Source organism: Typopeltis vanoorti, chromosome 3 (genome assembly GCF_054136105.1).
Source record: "Typopeltis vanoorti isolate ZY-2024b chromosome 3, IOZ_Tvanoo_1.0, whole genome shotgun sequence".
Lineage (NCBI taxonomy): Eukaryota > Metazoa > Arthropoda > Arachnida > Uropygi > Thelyphonidae > Typopeltis > Typopeltis vanoorti.
The window spans coordinates 155,195,791-155,216,758 of record NC_143551.1 but is presented as its reverse complement, the minus strand read 5'-3'; the positions used below and the strand labels follow the sequence as shown (position 1 = coordinate 155,216,758).

At 35.7% G+C, this 20,968-nt stretch overlaps 1 protein-coding gene across 1 annotated transcript in view; it reads left to right on the top strand.

The window, feature by feature from the left end:
• Positions 1–20,968, top strand: part of LOC150108679 (ATP-binding cassette sub-family F member 1) — a 228,912-nt gene that overhangs the window by 1,163 nt on the left and 206,781 nt on the right. Inside the window, exon 2 of the mRNA XM_090416145.1 lies at positions 14,187–14,245. Coding sequence (XP_090272271.1) covers positions 14,187–14,245 — 59 coding nt within the window. The remainder of the gene's footprint in view (positions 1–14,186; positions 14,246–20,968) is intronic.

The following is a 20,968-nucleotide window of genomic DNA, read 5'->3' as shown; positions in this document are numbered from 1 at the left end:
ATTCCTCGCTGCTGGTGGGTTAAGGCCGCTCCCATCACCGGAGGTTTTGGATCTACTTCTTCTATTCCATCTTGGGATAGTATTTATACATCCCATTTAAACATCCATGCCACAGCAGGATTTGAACTTGCAGCTTTTTGCTAGAGAGCGGATACTCTAACTACTCAGCCAACCAGGCCGGCGATCTAACATTATGAAGTGTTTTCTCTTCCTACTTGATTATTATACTATATGTCAAACAATAACCTCATGTGGAGAGGGATAGAACACAAGAATAAGTCTCATTGATCACGTTGTTATTGATACTGATATCTACACCCTTGATTTTGACATAGTATACAGATGATTTGAAATCACCTGTATAAGTAATCAACATTTAGATATAGGAATATAAATCAACATTTAGATATAAGAAGGGATGAAGTTAAATATCATATTAAAAAGGAAAATATGTTTTAAAATGTTTGAATAGCTTTTGAAGATGAAGTGAAGACTCAAATATAAATACATTATTCAAGAAAAAAATGAGAGCATTTGAAAACAGGAACAAAGCCTTTGAAACTCAATAACAGAGTCTGAAGGAAAACACTGATATCATTCAACCAGGGAGGCATGTATTGAAGTTTGTTTTATAAGATAGAAGAATAAGGTCACTTAAGGGTCAAAGTCAGATAACTGGGAGGAGACCTCCATATCGCCTTTTAGGAATGCAGAGAACCGGCTGAGGCTTCTGACATAATATCCAGTCCTCTCCTTCACGTGGTGTGCCCCTTTAGTAAGTATGTACTGGGTATTGAACGAATGAGGTCGGGTTGGCAATTTGGGACTTAGCCAACCAAATTGTACTTACTCTAATCACAAATGCATATGATAGTACAGCATGGTGAGATTTCATGCCAGCTGGGGTGTCATCCTGTTAAATAAGACTTTGCTGTTTTCGTCAGGGAACTAGGGCAAACAGTGAAAAGTCAGCTACTGAAACAAGTTCCAACTCAACATCTAGATGAAGAAGAATAAAACTGACAGCAGAAGAGTTGAAGGTAAGAACCATCAATATCAGGAGTATTAGTGGAAAAGAAATTGAACTTGCAGAAGAATTAGAAAAGCCCATGTGGATATAATTGACATTACTGAAACAAAGAAAACAAAAACAGGTGAATCTTACTAAATAATAAATATAGGATGTTATTTTCAGGCAGTAACAATCAAGAAAAGCCTCTGTAGCTCACTCAGTATAGATAAAGTCCTTTGGTTGGAAAGAAATGGGTTCGATTCCCATCAGTGATGTGAGGTTATCTGGTCTTTTTTGGCTAAAGGTGAGTTAGCTGGTCTCATATGCAGGTAGTGTTTTTTTTTGTTACTCAGAACAGGCAAATTGGCCTGTGAACACATGCATCTACAGGCATAGGACTAACCACCTTTATATGGTAGCGGTTAAGAAAATCCTTGACACCGCAAGGTAAAAGAGGAGGGAAGGAAAAAGAAGAAATGATCAAGAAAAGGAAGGAGTAGCAATAGCATTCAGTACCAAACATAAAGATAAATTTCTTAATTAGAAGGCAGTTTCAAGTAGTTATATGGGAATATAGACAGTGAAACTTATTTGTGCTTATGTTCCCACAGAAGATTCTTCTAAGGAAGAACTGGAGGAATTTTTTCGAGTCATTAGAACAGGCATCTGACATAAAGAAATGGAAAATGAAATGGAAATGGTCCTTGTCCACTTCCATTCATTTCCTACTCAGAACAGCAGAGTAAGAAATGAATCCCACCAGGTATATAGGAACCTTTTGGGAAAATTTGGATAAAAGGGCAAAGCTAATAATAATGGTAAGTATTTACTGGACTTCTGCTCAGGAAACCAACTACTCTTTACTAACACCATGTTTCAACATAAGATATTGAAACATGGTGAAACAAGCATGTAAGAAAGTTTTAAAGAGAATTAAAGTTGAGCAGCTTTTACAGGTAAATCGTAGACTCGACTATACGAACATTATTGAATTAAAAATGAAACCAATTGAAAATAAGTATCAAACTCTGAAGATGACATTGATTGATTCAGCTAGGGAGGTATGTGGTAAAGTGCAAGGATATAAAAATATGAATACCATGGTATACACCAGAAGTTAAAGAAGCAGTTCTGGAAAAGAAGAAAGCATACCAAAAGTTCCTAGCAAATAAGTCAGCAGATGTCCTGAAAGAATACAGAGAAAAATGTAAGAGATCTAAGCTATGTGTAAAAGCAGCTAAACAAAAGTCATGGGAAGACTTTGGTAAGAGTATAGAAAATAAATTATTATTATGTGGCACCTCCAAGAAGTCCAAAGACTCACTGAGGAAGGGCACTTACTCTACAAAAACTGTCTTTACCAACTACAGTGAACTGTAACTACCATTCACACCAACAGCATTTACTTCCCCCCACCACCACCTGTATTTTCACAGACTATCACAAACAACCATGCCAATGGCATGGATTCAAACCTGCATCCTTTTGGTTGGAGAGCAGATACGTTAACCACTCGGCCAACCAGACTGGTATGTGTGAAGAATGTGAAGGAAATATGTGAAGAAAGCTTAGAAATGGAGGAAAGAATACAATAAAAGAAATCAGGGATGATAAAGGTGAAATGAAAGTGGAAGATAAGGATATCCTAGATGTCTGGTGTAATTACCTTGAAAGATTGTTAAACAAACTAAGCTGTGACAGAACTGTACTAGAGCAAGTAGTAGCAACTTTTCAGAAGGAATGCAAAAGAGGGGTACATATCAGTACTTGAGGTAGAGAAAGCTGCTAAAAACGTGAAATGTGGAAAGGAAGCTGGAGTAGATATTTGACTAGAAATGCTTAAGTATGGAGATATTAAAGTTTTGCAGTAGCTACACTGCATAATACAGAGGGCCTGGACAGAAGGTTGAATTCCCAGTGATTGGAGTAGAGCTCTCATAGTGCCCATCTATAAAAAAGGGAATAAAGGTGAATGTGAGAACACAAAGCAATTTCTCTACTGAAAAGAGGTTGAGAATTTTTGTGCAAGAGAAACTTAGAAAGGAACAAGCTGGGTTCAGGCCAAATAATGGTTGTCAAAATCAGATTTTCACTTTAAGACAAATTGTTGAGAAATTGTGGGAATATAACAAGGATCTGTACTTAAGTTTCGTAGATCTGGAAAAGGCATAGGACAAGGTTTCTAGAGAAAATCTTTTCAAAACTCTTCAGTTTTGAAAAGTGTGAGGTGAATGGAACATTATACAGAACAATACATAATCTATATTTAAGTTGTCAGTCAGCAGTTGGAATTGAAGGAAATACAGGAAGATGGTTTGATGTAAAATCAGGGGTAAGAGACAAGGGTGCACATTATCTCTGCCCCTATTCATCATCTATGTGGATCACATTATGAAAAAAAGTGGCAGTAGGCCTGATATTAGAATTGGAGATCTCAAACTTAGCCCTTTGTTTTATGCATATGATGTTGTACTTCTAAAAACATGTAGTGCAAGTTTCCAGGATTCTCTTACTAAATTGAACAATGGCTGTAACAAATTTGACATGAAAACATCCATAAAAAGACCAAAACTAATTTCAAAACTATGCTCCTGCCTAATTTCAAATGGCTCCTGCCATTTGAAAATAGGCATAGAATGGAGTATTCTGAATGGAGATTCTATAGAACAAGTAAAATATTTCAGCTATTCAGGCACAGCTTTTAGTGAAAATGGCTGGAAGCACTTGATGAAGGTTAGGGGTTCTGAGAAAAATTAGCAGAGCGAACTGATGGCATCAATGGCAGAATCATATTAAAAATGAAGATATTAGAAAGGAACTTGACATTATTCAAGAATGTGTCAGCAGAACTATCTAAGGTGTATGGCCACTTAAATAGGGAATGAGTGATGAACCGTTAGCAAAACAGATGTTTGATGTCCAGATGGCAGGAAAGAGATCCAGAGAAAGACCAAGGTCTAGGTGGAGTGATCCAGTCAGAAGTGCCTTAGAATCACAAATCGTTAGATATGACAATATTGGAGTTTTCACAACTAATAGACTGATTTAGAGGAAAACTTGTTGATAGGAGATTAATGATGTAAACTTAATCATGCAGTGCTGTCATAGTAACCTGAGCATCCCTTGGGAGGACATATCAGGAAATTGATAATGATGATGAGAAAAATAGGAACTTCATGGTTGATGGACAAAGATAAAGATAGTCATGGAAAAGAAGAAAGAATTTTGAAAGTTCCTTGAAGTAGGTCAGCATTGCTACATAAGAGATAGAGCAGTAGCTTGAAATCGTGGGGGTGCTGCAACTTTCGAAATATACATACACACTGTAAGTACAGTGTATACGTGTTTGGATAAAATATCAGAACTATGGTAAAAATTAAAAAAGAAAATTAAACATGGAAAAATATTGTTTATTATCAATAAAGTTATACAGTTTGGTATAATTCAAAATTACTTAAAAATAAAATATATTCTTCTTGTTTTTCATGAAAAATATTTTTTATTATCGATAAAATTATACAGTTTAGTATAATTCAAAATTACTTAAAAATAAAATCCATTCCTTTAATTGTAATTAAAGGAATGGATTTACAATTTTTGGACATTACAATTAAATCCTTTAATTGTAATGTCCAAATATTTAAAGAGACGGAGTAAACACAATAAGCACTATGAACACTCTACTACTGGCGCAAACTGCATATAAACAACAGTGGAACTGTGCGATGGACAGTGCCGCATTATGCTAATAGCTCGCATCTTGCTATGACGTGCATATGCCTTCCTGCGTAGCAATATGACACTGTGGTAAACACAGTACTGCTAGTGTCCTTCGCCCTCCTAAGTGCTACAAGATGGATTTTAATTATTTTTTATACAAAATAAGAGAATTGTATAGGACTGTTGATGATAAAATTAAATATTACAAGCAAATATAAATAATTTAATAAATATATTTATATATCGAGAAAAATCGGGGACTGCTGCAGTTCCGCAGTGCCTATGCACGAGCCGCCCCTTAGATAGAGAGAAAATCTAAGAAAGCTATGCTGTTTAAAAACAGGTGAACAAAAGTCTTGGGAAGACTTGCAATAATAATAATAGGTATATCCGTTGAGGCTGATAACTCATCATGGTAGATCCATTATTCATACACACTAGCAATTATTCGGGGTGCTTAAGGGTCAAAGCTGTATAACTGAGAGGAGACCTCCATATAGCCTTTAAAGGAATGCAGAGAACTGACCAGAGCTTCTGACCTAATATCCAGTCCTCACCTTCTTGTGGTGCAACCTGTTGGGTATCTACTTGGATACTGAACGAACGAGGATGGGCTGGCAATTTGGGATTTAGCCAACCAAATTGTATTGTTATTGGTTAAACCAAAATAAAAAATGATGGTACAACATGACAAAATTTCATGCCGGCTGGGGCGTCGCCCAGTTAAACAAGGCCCCCGTTGTTTTTGCCAGAGAACCAGGGCGAACAGCGAAAAGTCAGCTACTGGAACAAATCTGAAAACACACCCCAACTCGACATCACCAGAGTTAAAGATCGGTACTATCAACATAAGAAGCCTGAATGGCAAAGAAATGTAGCTAGCTGTGGAATTAGATAAGTACCAGATCGACATAATAAGGGTGACTGAAACAAAAAAGACAAAAACTGGTGAGATATTTCTGAGCAATAAATACAAAATGTTATATTAAGGCAATGACAACCAAGGAAAAGAAGGAGTAGCCATAGTATTCAACACAAAATATGAGGCTAATCTTCTTGAATGGCAGGCAATCTCAAGTAGAGTAATGCGGGCAAATATGAGAATGGGGAACTGGACAATGAGACTTATTTGTGCCTATGGTCCCACAGAAGGTTCTACTAGGGTATAAGTGGAGGAATTTTTTGATGCTTTAGAAAAAGCAACTGACACAATGAAAAAGGAAAAGTTGGTCCTTGTTGGAGATCTAAATAGCAGAGTAGGAAATGATTGTGAGACATACAAAAATATTTTATGAAAATTTGGAGAAAAGAGCAAAACTAATAATAATGGCAAATATCTGTTGGATTTCTGCTCAGGCCATGGACTGGTTATTACTAACACCATGTTCCAACATAAAAATGTGCACAAATTCACATGGAGAGAAGAGGCAAGGAATAAGAAAAGTCTCATTGACTATGTTATTGTTGATAATGATGTTTTCTCCCTGGTGCAGGACACCAGATTGTACAGAGGATTTGAAATTGGAAGTGATCACTATTTAGTCTTGAGCAGGATAAAATTGAATTTCATATTGAAAAGAATAACATGTAAGAAAGTTTTAAAGCGAATAAAAGTTGAGCAGCTCTCTCAGTTGTGAACTGTAGACTAAAATACACAAAGATTATTGAAGAAAAAATGAAAGAGTTTGAGAACAGGAATCAAACCTTGAAGATTCAGTGGCAAGCCTTGAAGAAAAGCCCTGATTGATTCAGCTAGAGAGGCATGTGGTGAAGTTGTCTGGAAGGATAGAAAAATTAGAACTCCATGGTGGACACAGGAAGTTAAAGAGGCAGTGAAGGAAAGGAAGAAAGCATATCAAAAGTTCTTTGCAAATAAGTCAGCATTTACTCTTACAGAATACAGAGACAAATGTAAGAAAGCTAAACAGTGTGTAAAACTAGCTAAACAAAAGTCATGGGAGGACTTTGGCAAGAATACAGAAAATAAATATCAAGAAGGTGGCAAAATATTCTGGAGGTTGTTGAAGAAGCTTAGGAATGGAGGAAAGAGTGCTGTAAAAGGAGTTAGAGATGATAAAGGTGACATGAAAACAGGAGAAAAAGATATCCTTGAAGTATGGAGTAATTACTTTGAAAAACTGCTAAATGAAACAAGCAATGATGACAGCACTGTGGTAAAAAACACTGATCAGGCATGCAGTCAGGAATACATATCCATACTTGAAGTAGAAAAAGCCATCACAGGCTTAAAATGCAGCAGGAGTAGATGATATTCGACCAGAAATGCTGAAGTATGGTGGTATAAAAGTCTTACAGTGGCTGCACTGCATAGTTCAGAAAGCCTTGACAGAGGGGACGAATTCCCGATGATTGAAGTTGAGCTCTCATAGTACCCATATATAAAAAGGGAAATAAAACTGAAAGTGAGAATTACAGAGGTATTTCCCTACTAAGTGTTCCTGGCAAGATCTATGCAAGTATACTTGAGAAACAATTGAGAAGAATTGTGGAAGAAAAGCTTGGTGAAGAACAAGCTGGATTCAGGCCAAATAGAGGCTGTTAGGATCAGATCTTCACTTTATGACAAATAGTTGAGAAAGCATGGGAATATAACAAAGATCTGTATTTAAGTTTTGTCGATTTGGAAAAGGCATATGACATGGTGTCAAGAGAGAATCTATTCAATACAATACAGTTATATGGTGTCAATGGGGCATTATATCAAGCAATACTTAGTCTTTATTTGAGTTGTAAGTCAGCAGTTAGAATTGAAGGACGTACAGGAAGATGGTTTAATGTTAAATCTGGTGTGAGACAAGTATGTACATTATCCCCTATGTTATTCATTATCTATGTGGATCACATTATGAAGGAAAGTGGTATTAAACATGATATCAAAATTGGAGATGTTAATGTCGGCTCTTTGCTTTATACGAATGATGTTATACTTCTAAATAAATCTGCTACAAGTCTGCAAGATTCTCTGACTAAATTGAATAACTGTTGTAATAGATATGGTATGAAGGTCAGCAATAAAAAGACAAAGACAATGAAAATAGGCAGAATCGTTGAAAATGTCAACTGCATTGTGAACGGAGAACCTGTGGAACAAGTAAAACATTTCAGCTACTTAGGCACGATTTTTACTGAAGATAGTAAATTAAATATAGAAATAGAAAACAGAATCAGCAAAGCTGGAATGGTGGGATGTCAATTGAATAAATTCATATGGAATAAGAGAAATTAGTTGGAACACTAAATTAGCTCTATACAAGATAGTGTTCAAACCAGTTTTAACTTATGGATCTGAGAGCTTGGTCAGAAGTAAAACACTTGACCAAAGACTAGAGACCACGGATATGAGAGTCCTGAGAAAGATTATAGGGCGTGAACAGATGGCATCAATGGCAGTATCATATTAAAAATGAGGATATTAGGAAAGAACTTGACATTGTCAGTATCCCGGAATGCGTTAGCAGAGCTAATCTCAGAGCTAATCTTAAATTGAATGGGAGAGAAAAGATTAGCAAAACAAGTGTTCTCTGCCAGGTTGGCAGGAAAACGACCCAGAGGAAAATCAAGATATAGGTGGATTGATACGGTACAAAGTGCCTTAGATGATAGAAATATAAGATCTGATAATGTTGGAGTCTTGACAAGTAACAGACTGATTTGGAGGAAAATTATAGATAGGAAGTTAGTAATGATGTAATTTTTTCATGTAGTACTATCATATCCTATACACTCCTTGAGGGTACATGGCAGGAATTTGATGTTGTTGATGATGTAGCAATTATTCATATAGTACCTATCATACATCTCCTTGAACTCATTCACTGATGTGGTGTCCACAACCACCTCTGTCAAACCATTCCTCTTATTCACAACTGCCCAGCAAAAAATCAACACCCTTGCTAACCACATTCCTACTCAACTTCCACTGGTGACACCTTTTTCACTGGTGAAAAAAAATCTTCATTGTCAATCGTATAAAACTCCTTTTATAACTTAAATGCTTCTATCAAATGGCTCCTTTTTTTTGCTTATCAGCAATTTTTTTTGAAGCCTACAGACTGTCATTCTTTTCTTATAGGGAGCATTCCACAGACCCATGACAATCTTTGTTACTTGCCTCTGGATCTTCTCCACAGCTTCATCTCCATGAAATCCAGATGTCCAGATCTGTGTGCAGTAGTTCAGATGTGGTCTTATTAAATCCTTATACAGGAGAATAATACTCTATCTCTGCTCCAACATTCCAGTTTAGCATTATCAGCAAACAACTGAATATTACCTGTCGAATCATTTCTTATAAAATTGATAAACAAATTAAATAACAGAGTACCATATACTGAACCCTGTGGTACACTACTGGTCATTTGGTGTACCATACTTTTGCACTCAATTCCACCATAAACCACTCTATCTGTCCATCAGCCACCCTGTAATCCATATCACCTGATACATATCTGCTTCATTTGTCTTAACTTATGCAACAGATTTTTATGTAGACTCTTGTCATATGGCGTTCCAGAGTCCGGCAGTATCACTGAGTAGCTACACACACTTCAGCCACTGAATTAGAAACCTTTATGCCGGTTCTGCAATATTTTTAGTACCTCCATTTCTTCAACCTCTGTTCTCTAATCAGTCAGTATCACATCTGGCATTGCAATGTCACCTCCTAGATGGTACATCCCTGAAAAATGCTCACTCAGTAATTCAACTATTTGGATTGGTTCTGTTACCTTTCCACCATGAACACTTTTTAAAGTCATCCTTCCATAGTCATTCTTCCTTTAACTTGCCGCATAGTGAAAGAATATCATAGGGGTTCTTTTGGCCTAATCAGCTTTCTCTCTTAATTAGCTTCAGCTTTCCTTACCATACTGGTAACCTTTCTTGCCTGCACCGTATGCTGATCACCTTTCTAATTTATAATCCCTCCACAACATTTTCTTTGTGTGCAACTCCTGCTTAATAAAGCTGTTCATTCAATGAACTCCTGCCTGATTTATCCTTCTGACTTTAGGTATACATTCAGATACTGCTTCTTTCAAGCACCCCTTGACTTTCTCCCATGCACCATTGACATCTCTTGCCTCCATTTGCTTATACTATGGCTCTACTGAAAGCTGACTCCTCAGCTAGTCATAATCACATGTTTTATGACTCTGCAGCTCTGCATTATCGTACCTGGGCAACCCACCATCTTCCCTATCTCAGTCTTCTTCTTCCGTACAACATCAAGCACGAACCTCTGATCTCTTGCCTCCCAATTTACCTTGCCTCTCAAGTCATTCATGCCCACAATCACAATCATCTCATCCGTCCTTTCATCTTGCTTAATTGCTATATCATTCCTCCATGCAAACATTCCTCTGGCCATCGAATCTCCATATATCACACCTCTTACCTGTTTCTTCATTACTCATCTGCATCCCTCTCTCTCTATCCCCCCCCCTTAACACTTTTTCTTTGTTTCTCCACTTACCTGTCATCTCTCCATCCCTGGTTCCTGCACTGTCTTGCCTTTCTCTCATTCCATCTCTTTCACTGGTTCTATTATTCTCTTCTATCATTCCCATAATTCTCTCTCACTCCTGTTCTGATTTGCTTTATATTTGTTGTTTCCAGTCACCTATTCTCTTCTTTCAAGCTTCTCAACTTGTTCCTGTTACATTCCACTTCTTCTTTCAGCACATCTCTCTCTCTCTCTCTGTAAGCCTCCTACTCTTGCTCAATGTTCATCCTCTCAGTCAACACCATCTATGAAAACCTCATGATGTTCCAAGCCTGTTGCATTCCCTACTTTTATATTTTCATTCACATTCCACTTGTTTTCCTCACCTACAATTTCTCACTATCACACTACTATTTCTCTTGGTTGGTATATACCCATTTCTGACACTGCCGACTGACGTCTGTTATGCTAATTTCTAAATCACAAAGTTCTTCCTATTTTCACCGATATGCACTCCCTGATCTCGCTTGCCACATTTCTAACTGCCAGGATCTATACATGCTGCAAGCCCTGCATACCATAAAATCCTGTAGTATGCTATGCAAAATGTAGTCTTTAAATGGGGACAGACTTGGTGATAAGTCATTGGCAAACTGAGTTTCTGCTGCCACCATTATTTAAACACTGCACAAAGAATACTACAAACTATACTGAAATATTATGTTTAGATACAGTTTCCCCAACTGCAAACTACCCACAGATTATATGTTCTATCTAGCTTAGGTCCCCTGTAAATTAAAGTAAAAACTAATAAATCATAACAAAAACATATCTTTTTTTCACTTCTACCGCTTAACATGTTCAACTGTAACGTCACCCCTAGATTCAGTTTTCATTCTGCAATTCACAAGATATTCAGCTTTTCTGTATACTTTATGTGGGTGATATTCATTTCTAAAGCATAAGGCTTAAGGATTCCATAACTGAATTGAATAATTTCTTTAACAAATATGACATGAATCATTGATAAAAAGATAAAAACTATGAAAATAAGAATGTTGATGGAGTTGATGAAAACATCAATTCCATTTTTTATGCAGAATCTGTAGAACAGATAAAATATTTCAGCTGTTTAGGCACATTTTTAGTGATGGTGGTAAATTAAATTAAATGTGGAAATAGACAGTAGAATAAGCAAAACTGATACTATGGGTAGTCAGTTGAATAAATTTGTATGGAATAAGAGAAAAATCACTCAAAACGTTAAACTACCTGTATACAAGACAGGTGTTCAAACCTATTTTAAATTATGGATATTGTTGTGTCCCAATTTATGATTTTTATTCTATCTAGTTATTTCCCCTTTATCTATGTTCAACTGTTATCTACGCACGAGATATCACCAAAATTTTTACTAATACTTAAGTTAATTCTCCCCTTAGTACCCCTAATATTTGTATTTATACTGCGCCTTTTGGGATATTTAGTTTGAGATATTATATACAAAAACAAGGAGAAAGAACTCAAATATGTCTGAAAGTGAAACAATGTTGCAGTCGTGACACTTTATCTCATTTCTTAACACATTAATTTCCTGCGTGATTAGGTTCGTAATTTTTCAAGTGGTGCATTGGACAGCAATTTCAGACAACTGTTTTATCATTGGACAAAAGGTTTATTAAAGATTTTTACATGGTACAATTCAATTTTTTTTTTACTCAATTCAATGCTAAACTAAATACTTACAAACTAACATTAACTTATTACAAGTAATTAGGCTATGATCCAATAATGGGTATTACAATCATGCCGCCATACACATTCAATACATAAATTCATTTGACACTGACATATAAGATTAATTCACACTATTTAACTATCCAAACTTAAGTAGATTAACTAAACCTTTTACTGCACTAACACACAACTATGACATTTTAACTTTCCTATACGTTACAATAGACATGCAAAATTCTCAGGACACTTAATTATTCATATAACATTAACACTAGCCAGCTTACTTTTAATATATTCTGTCAGATACTAAAGTCCTAGTATAAATTTTCCTTGGTCACTTCAATAGTTCCGTATTAGAATAATGATACCTATTACAGACAAATTTTAATTAACATTAGATATATTGTACAGTACCTTTCTTTCTTGAGTTTTTCATATGGGCCTTTACCTTTTTCTGATTGAACTAGCTTGGTATAACCTCTCCGATAATCTGTTTCTCCTACGTTCCTTTTGGAATTGAACTTTGCTTACGCGGTCTTAACCTCTTGTAACTTAGAACACACTTTGAATCATCTATATAACGGCTGTACAACTCGCGACGTGGATATCGATATCTCTACAGCTTTCCCTTTCTCGTGGTTGTCACTGAAGTTGAAACACAAAGAATGTGTTTCCTTTTCTCTGACTCTATGGCATTCTTCGCTTCTTACATAGGAAATCTGGAATCGAAATCCCGCTCACTTTTGTTTCCATGTTGTGACGACGGAGATATAACCCCAATCTCCACTCAGGAAAACCGCATGAAACCTATGCCACGAAGCTCGTAGAAAACTCCTCGGGAACAGAACCAAAACATAAAACAAAAACCTTCTGGGGGGGAGTTTCCAACCCTTTTATACTTGCTCTCCTAACGGCACCCTCTTTAACTTCTTTTCTCCGACCCCTACTTGTTTTTACTTCACCGACCAATTAGGGTGGCGTTTTTTTTTCTCTGCCGAACGTCCTTTGGTCGGCGAGCCAAACGATGTCTCAATCCGGGAATCGGCCCTGAGCGATAGTCTGTTGTTTTTCTTCCGCTAGCCTCTAACTTAATCCCCTTTCCAAAATTTTTCTATGAATTCACTTAATATTTTTAATCTCTAGCCTCTCACATACCATCTCTTATGACTAATCCTTTTCTGTCTTATTTAGTTAAATTTTCTCTTTTAAATCATATCACAATATTAATATATTCTTTCCTTTTGTTAGTTAGTTCAACCAAACACCTTTATTTTATATATATTTTATTGGATGCAAGAATATTTCCTTTTTCTTTTAAATAATTCATTTAAATTAGCTATTAGCCTTTATGCAGGGTTTTTAATTTATTTCTCTTCATGTTACACCATGATAGCTGAGTATTCTACATTCTTAAGATATCAGGTGTAACAATATGAAGGTTTGGTTAGAAATAAGACAGTTGATGATAGAGACCACAGATATGAGTGTTCTGAGAAAAATTAGGGTAGTGAACAGATGTTATCAGTGGGAGAATCATATTAAAGATGAAGATAATAGGAAAGATCTTGGTTATACATGCCGGAATTTACCATTCTGGCATGTGTAAGCAGAGCTTATCTAATGTGGTGTGGGCACTTTAATAGAACATGAGAGGAAAGGTTGGCAAAACAGGCATTTGATGCTAGGATGATGATAGATAGAAAGAAGACCCAGAGGATGATAAAAAATAAAAAAAAATAAAAAAAAATCTGTCAGTATTGAAGTCTGGCAAACAACAGACTAATCTGGAGGAAAATCATCAATAGAAAGTTAGTAATAATGTAAACTTTTCATATAGTGCTGTCATAATATGCTGTACTCCCCTGGAGGATGCATATCAAGAATTGGATGCTGTTCTTTTTTAAGAGCTGATTCTTATGTGTCAATGGGTATTTGTGATCCATTTAGCATGTGAAGGCTAGAATATAATAAAATGAGTATAATGCATTAAAGGCAATTTAATAACATGTATAAGATAAAACAAACAAATAAATAAACTAGAACTTAAATTTTTCTGAAAGTAAAGTTTCATGTCACTACTAATATCAGATAATACAAAATTTAGCAGAGCTTAGCAGGTAGCTCCATTGACCACTAAGCTCTACTAATTATGTATTATAAATATATTTTCTTTTCCAGAATAAAAGATATATTTTATCCAGTTTATTTTTATATGTACAAAATATTAAGGGATTAATTATGTTCTAATTTCAGATGAGGAGAAACCTAAGCAGAAACTGAGTCATAAAGAAAAAAAGAAACTAAAGAAAAAAGTAAGAACCTTTTTTTAAAATAAATGTTGCATAGCTCACTTTATTATGTAATGTGAATAATTTACAAAATTAGTCTTTTTTTTTTTTTCTTTTTTAAGCCACTCTCTTGTTCATTGTGCAACGATAAATTCATTTGGAATAGGACTCTTTAAGAAGCACATAAATTTCAATATAGTAACTGTGGCAAACATGCTGCATTTTTTTAATTTTTATTATTATCTTTTATCTCTTTAGTACCAAGTCTCAGCCAAATATAAGCCAAGTCTCATAAGCCCTTGAAAATCCTTTTTATTCTACACAGCTGAATATGGCCTTCTGATGCATTAATTTCAGCCATAATGCAAAGATTTTGCCTTTGTTGTCGTCGTCTTTTTTTTTTTTAGATTATTCGTTAATGTCAATAACCTTTATTATTTTGGTGATTCTGACTGCTTGCTTCTTCTTGCATTCAGATTTGATATTTCAGTTTCATTTTGATTTGGAAATTCATTGCTGCTTGTGTTTCTATATCATAGGTTCCCAAACTTTTTCAGGCCACCACCCACTTTGCAAGACATAAATTTTGTAACGTCCCTCATTATTACATTATGTTGGAGGTTTAATGGACTTTTTACAGCACTCACAAAGAATTAAAATAGAATTTAATACTTCCTATATTTCGTCCTAGTCACTAGGACATCTACGGGGATTACAAAGACAATTAATGTAACATGCACACAAAAACTTACAATACTAAGCCCAACCACGTGGGTGACAATAAAGTCCTATCTAGGTGGAGCGCCCTCTAAGGGCAGTTGTAGGTGGCCTGGAATGTAAGGTGGGACCTCTGGCGATGACTGTTTCCCAAATCTTCGGAAGCTTAATGCAACCGTATTTGTTAAGATTTGGTTGGTTTTTGAGAGCTGCTGCTGCTTCTAAGAAAAGTCTCTCTTTCTTGAATTTGCTGACTTTTCTTAGAAGCAGCAGCAGCTCTCAAAAACCAACCAAATCTTAACAAATACGGTTGCATTAAGCTTCCGAAGATTTGGGAAACAGTCATCGCCAGAGGTCCCACCTTACATTCCAGGCCACCTACAACTGCCCTTAGAGGGCGCTCCACCTAGATAGGACTTTATTGTCACCCACGTGGTTGGGCTTAGTATTGTAAGTTTTTGTGTGCATGTTACATTAATTGTCTTTGTAATCCCCGTAGATGTCCTAGTGACTAGGACGAAATATAGGAAGTATTAAATTCTATTTTAATTCTTTGTGAGTGCTGTAAAAAGTCCATTAAACCTCCAACATAATGTCCTCACAGCACTTAAGCCTCTACACAAGAACCTCATTATTACAGTTTTCCGCATTCAAGCCGTTTGATATTTTTGACGTAAATAGCAACTAATGATACATTACTACTTATGCCATTAAATTTTTAAAAAGAAGTGGCCAATATGTGCTTCATCTTGAACACAGTTATTGCTATACCGATTTTGGTGAAACGTAGCCCATATGTAAAGATTGTAAAATGTATGCTCGAATAACATTATGCACAGTTTCATACAATGGTTTAAATAAAAATGTGGAATACAATTAAGAGATTGCATTGCATTAGTAAGAATCTTATTGTAATAATTAAAACACCATTAAATATATTACAAAATTGTTTATTTCTAACTTATAAAGTAAAAATACAAAGCAAAAATAACAAATTAATGGAAAGTTTCATACAATGGTTTAAATATGAAAATTCGGAATACATATTAAGAGATTGCATTACATTAGTAAGAATCGTATTGTAATAATTAAAATGCCATCAAATGTATTAGATGGTTTATTTCGAACTTACAAAGTAAAAATACAAAGAAAAAATAACAAATTAATGTGAAGGATGAGCCTGGTGCTTTTTTAAAAGTTTGTTAATATCGGGTTCAACTTTCGTTAAAAACAGTCGTAAATCGCCACGCTCAGTTATATGCAATCGGTTCCTTTTCTTAGATAGTAAATTCACTACAGCACTAAACCCACGCTCAGCCAAATAAGAAGATGGAAATGCAATTAAAAATTTATGCACTATTTCCCATAATCCAGGGTACAGTGTCGGTATTGATTTTTGAAGCCAGAACTCTTGGTATCCAGTTTTGAATTTTATTTTTAGTTCTTCATTTGTTGTGAGTTTTGTGAGTTCCACTTCTAAATTTGATGATCCTGCTGTGCTTACATGTGAGAAAGGATCTAGAACCCAATTTGGTATATTCATGTTTAGAATATCCTTGAATTGCTCATTGAAATCAGCATGGAGAACCTCCAAGTATTGGCATTATGTAAGTAAATCTTCCTTTTTGAGAGACACTGCTGATAAATTTGAAAAGTGGCTATATTCCCCTTGGCCCATATTCCGCTTGAACAGAAGAAGTTTCCCTACAAAAGCGGCAATAACGTTTTTTGTTTTTATTAAATTCAGTTCATCACCTTGTAGTTGTAGATTGACTTCATTAAATATTTTATTGAGATCTGTCAAATAAGCGATGTCATTTTTGGATGTAATCAGGTTGGCCCGCAATCCGTCGTCTCTGTTTTCTAGGAACTCTAGTACTGGATCAAACAAATTGTAAAATCGATTCAGACAAATACCTTCCGAAAGCCAGCGAACTTCTGTGTGAAGCAGCAAATGATTGAAATCTTCATCGTTTTCACTACTACAAAGTTGGCTAAACAATCTGTCACTCAATGAATTGCTTCTAATCTTGTTGACTACTCTAATAACCTAATGGAGCGACGTGTGCAGGCGTTCACTTAAATTTTTCGCAACCAAATGTTGATGATGAAGAACACAATGTATAGTGAGTACATTTGGTACTGCTTGTTTCAAATGTGCTATGAAACCCTTGTGGCACCCTGTCATTGCTGGAGCACCATCAGTAGCAGCAGACAAAATATTACTTATTCATGATATTAAACATAGATTCTCCCTTTGTATCCGCTTCCAAGATTTTAGCAAATAATAATTCTTAACAAACTTTTTCTTCTTTTATGAATCGTACGTATGATAAGAGTAGTGGTTCATTATTTGGGAGAGTTGATTCATCGATTTGAATGGAAAATTGGCATGTCTTCAAATAATTGCACAATGATTTTTCACCGTCTTCAGCCATTTCATCGATTCTTCTTTGCACACTGAATTATTGCTCAAAGGAATTTTCCTGGTGATATCTGATGCTGGCTTATGAAGCACAGTGTTTATTACTTCTTTTACTGCTGGCAAGATTAATTCCTCACCAATTGTGTGTGGTTTTCCCGCTTTTGCAATTAATAATGAAATATTATAAGAAGCTTGTAATCCGTCATTATCTTGTTTAGTGGACGACATAAAAAGTTTTGATATAGTTAGATGTTTAAAATATTTTTCTTCTAGTACTTGAAAATAGGACAAATCTTTATACTTTTTGTCAGCATGCATTTTAGTCAAATGCTCTTGTAGCCTAGAAGGCTTCGTTTGAAAACACTTTTTGGCAAATCAAGCACATGGGTAATAATTGGTTTGAAGGAGACTGAATAAAACCATATTTTAAATACTCATTACTATACTGTCGACATTTCTTCTTATATTCAGACATAATGAAGATATAAAATTTGCAAAAATATTCACAAAATAAAAGATTTAATTTACACTTTGTATGACTCCACTTATCTATCACACTTTTGACTGATGATTGTTGGCAAAGCACATAAAAAATAATGAAACTTATTCCTAAACCACTGATATTTATAGATTTGAAATGTAGCCTGAATCGACTTGCATGCATTGACTTGTTTGCGATACCATTGTACTCGTGCTGTGAACAAGTCACTGCAAGCACCCGTATTCCTGTCAAAACATTCTGAATTCAGTGAATTACCTACGTAATAGTTGACCGACATACTACTAGTTAAGACTTGTCTGCTGCGTGGATAGACTAAAGCCTGTATGGCAATCAATTTTTACAATAGCAAAAAATGAATACATTTTTTAAGTATATAAAAAAATAGAAGTTAAAATATCCTGCATGACACATCCAATTTTTTATTTTACACGCGAAAGCGCATTTTGTTCGTCTGACTACGACATTGTCCGAATAATTAAGGATCAAAGCTGTATAACTGAGAGGAGACCTCCACGTAGCCTTTAAAGGAATGCGGAGAACCAACCAGGGCTTCTGACCTAATGTCCAATCCTCACCTTCTCGTGGTGCACCCTGTTGTGTATCTACATGGATACTGAACGAACGAGGGTGGGCTGGCAATTTGGGATTTAGTCGACCAAATTGTATTCTTATTGGTTAAACCAAAATAAAAAATGATGGTACAACATGACAAAATTTCATGCCGGCTGGGGCGTTGCCCGGTTAAACAAGGCCCCCGTTGTTTTCGCCAGGGAACCAGGGCGAACAGCGAAAAGTCCGCTACTGGAACAAATCTGAAAACACACCCCAACTCGACATCACCAGAGTTAAAGATCGGTACTATCAACATAAGAAGCCTGAATGGCAAAGAAATGGAGCTAGCTGTGGAATTAGATAAGTACCAGATCGACATAATAGGGGTGACTGAAACAAAAAAGACAAAAACTGGTGAGATATTTCTGAGCAATAAATACAAAATGTTATATTAAGGCAATGACAACCAAGGAAAAGAAGGAGTAGCCATAGTATTCAACACAAAATATGAGGCTAATCTTCTTGAATGGCAGGCAATCTCAAGTAGAGTAATATGGGCAAATATGAGAATGGGGAACTGGACAATGAGACTTATTTGTGCCTATGGTCCCACAGAAGGTTCTACTAGGGTATAAGTGGAGGAATTTTTTGATGCTTTAGAAAAAGCAACTGACACAATGAAAAAGGAAAAGTTGGTCCGTGTTGGAGATCTAAATAGCAGAGTAGGAAATGATTGTGAGACATACAAAAATATTTTATGAAAATTTGGAGAAAAGAGCAAAGCTAATAATAATGTCAAATATCTGTTGGATTTCTGCTCAGGCCATGGACTGGTTATTACTAACACCATGTTCCAACATAAAAATGTGCACAAATTCACATGGAGAGAAGAGGCAAGGAATAAGAAAAGTCTCATTGACTATGTTATTGTTGATAATGATGTTTTTTCCCTGGTGCAGGACACCAGATTGTACAGAGGATTTGAAATTGGAAGTGATCACTATTTAGTCTTGAGCAGGATATGTAAACTGTAGACTAAAAATACACAAAGATTATTGAAGAAAAAATGAAAGAGTTTGAGAACAGGAATCAAACCTTGGAGATTCAGTTGCAAACCCTAAAGAAAACATTGGTTGATTCAGCCAGAGAGGCATGTGGTGAGGTTGTCTGCAAGGATAAAAAAAATCAGAACTCCCTGGTGGACACAGAAAGTTAAAGAGGCAGTGAAGGAAAAGAAGAAAGCATATCACAAGTTTCTGTCAACTAAGTCAGCTTGTGCTCTTAGAGAATATAGAGACAAATGCAAGAATGCTAAACACTGTGTAAAACTAGCTAAACAAAAGTCATGGTAGGACTTTGGCAAGAATACAGAAAATAAATATCAAGGAGGTGACAAAATATTCTGGAGGTTGTTGAAGAAGCTTAGGAATGGAGGAAAGAGTGCTGTAAAAGGAGTTAGAGATGATGAAGGTGACAAAAAAACAGAAGAAAAAGATATCCTTGAAGTATGGAGTAATTACTTTGAAAAACTGCTAAATGAAACAAGCAATGATGACAGCACTGTGGTAAAAAACACTGATCAGGCATGCAGTCAGGAATACATATCCGTACTTGAAGTAGAAAAAGCCATCACATGCTTAAAATGTGGAAAGGTAGCAGGAGTAGATGATATTCGACCAGAAATGCTGAAGTATGGTGGTATAAAAGTCTTACAGTGGCTGCACTGCATAGTTCAGAAAGCCTGGACAGAGGGGACGAATTCCCGATGATTGAAGTGGAGCTCTCATAGTACCCATATATAAAAAGGGAAATAAAACTGAAAGTGAGAATTACAGAGGTATTTCCCTACTAAGTGTTCCTGGCAAGATCTATGCAAGTATACTTGAGAAACGATTGAGAAGAATTGTGGAAGAAAAGCTTGGTGAAGAACAAGCTGGATTCAGGCCAAATAGAGCTGTTAGGATCAGATCTTCACTTTACGACAAATAGTTGAGAAAGCATGGAATATAACAAAGATCTGTATTTAAGTTTTGTCGATTTGGAAAAGGCATATGACAAGGTGTCAAGAGAGAATCTATTCAATACACTACAGTTATATGGTGTCAATGGGGCATTATATCAAGCAATACTTAGTCTTTATTTGAGTTTTAAGTCAGCAGTTAGAATTGAAGGACGTACAGGAAGATGGTTTAATGTTAAATCTGGTGTGAGACAAGTATGTACATTATCCCCTATGTTATTCATTATCTATATGGATCACATTATGAAGGAAAGTGGTATTAAACATGATATCAAAATTGGAGATGTTAATGTCAGCTCTTTGCTTTATGCGGATGATGTTATACTTCTAAATAAATCCGCTACAAGATTCTCTGACTAAATTGAATAGCTGTTGTAATAGATATGGTATGAAGGTCAGCAATAAAAAGACGAAGACAATTAAAATAGGCAGAATTGAAAATGTCAACTGTGTTGTGAATGTAATACCTGTGGAACAAGTAAAACATTTCAGCTACTTAGGCACGATTTTTACTGAAGATGGTAAATTAAA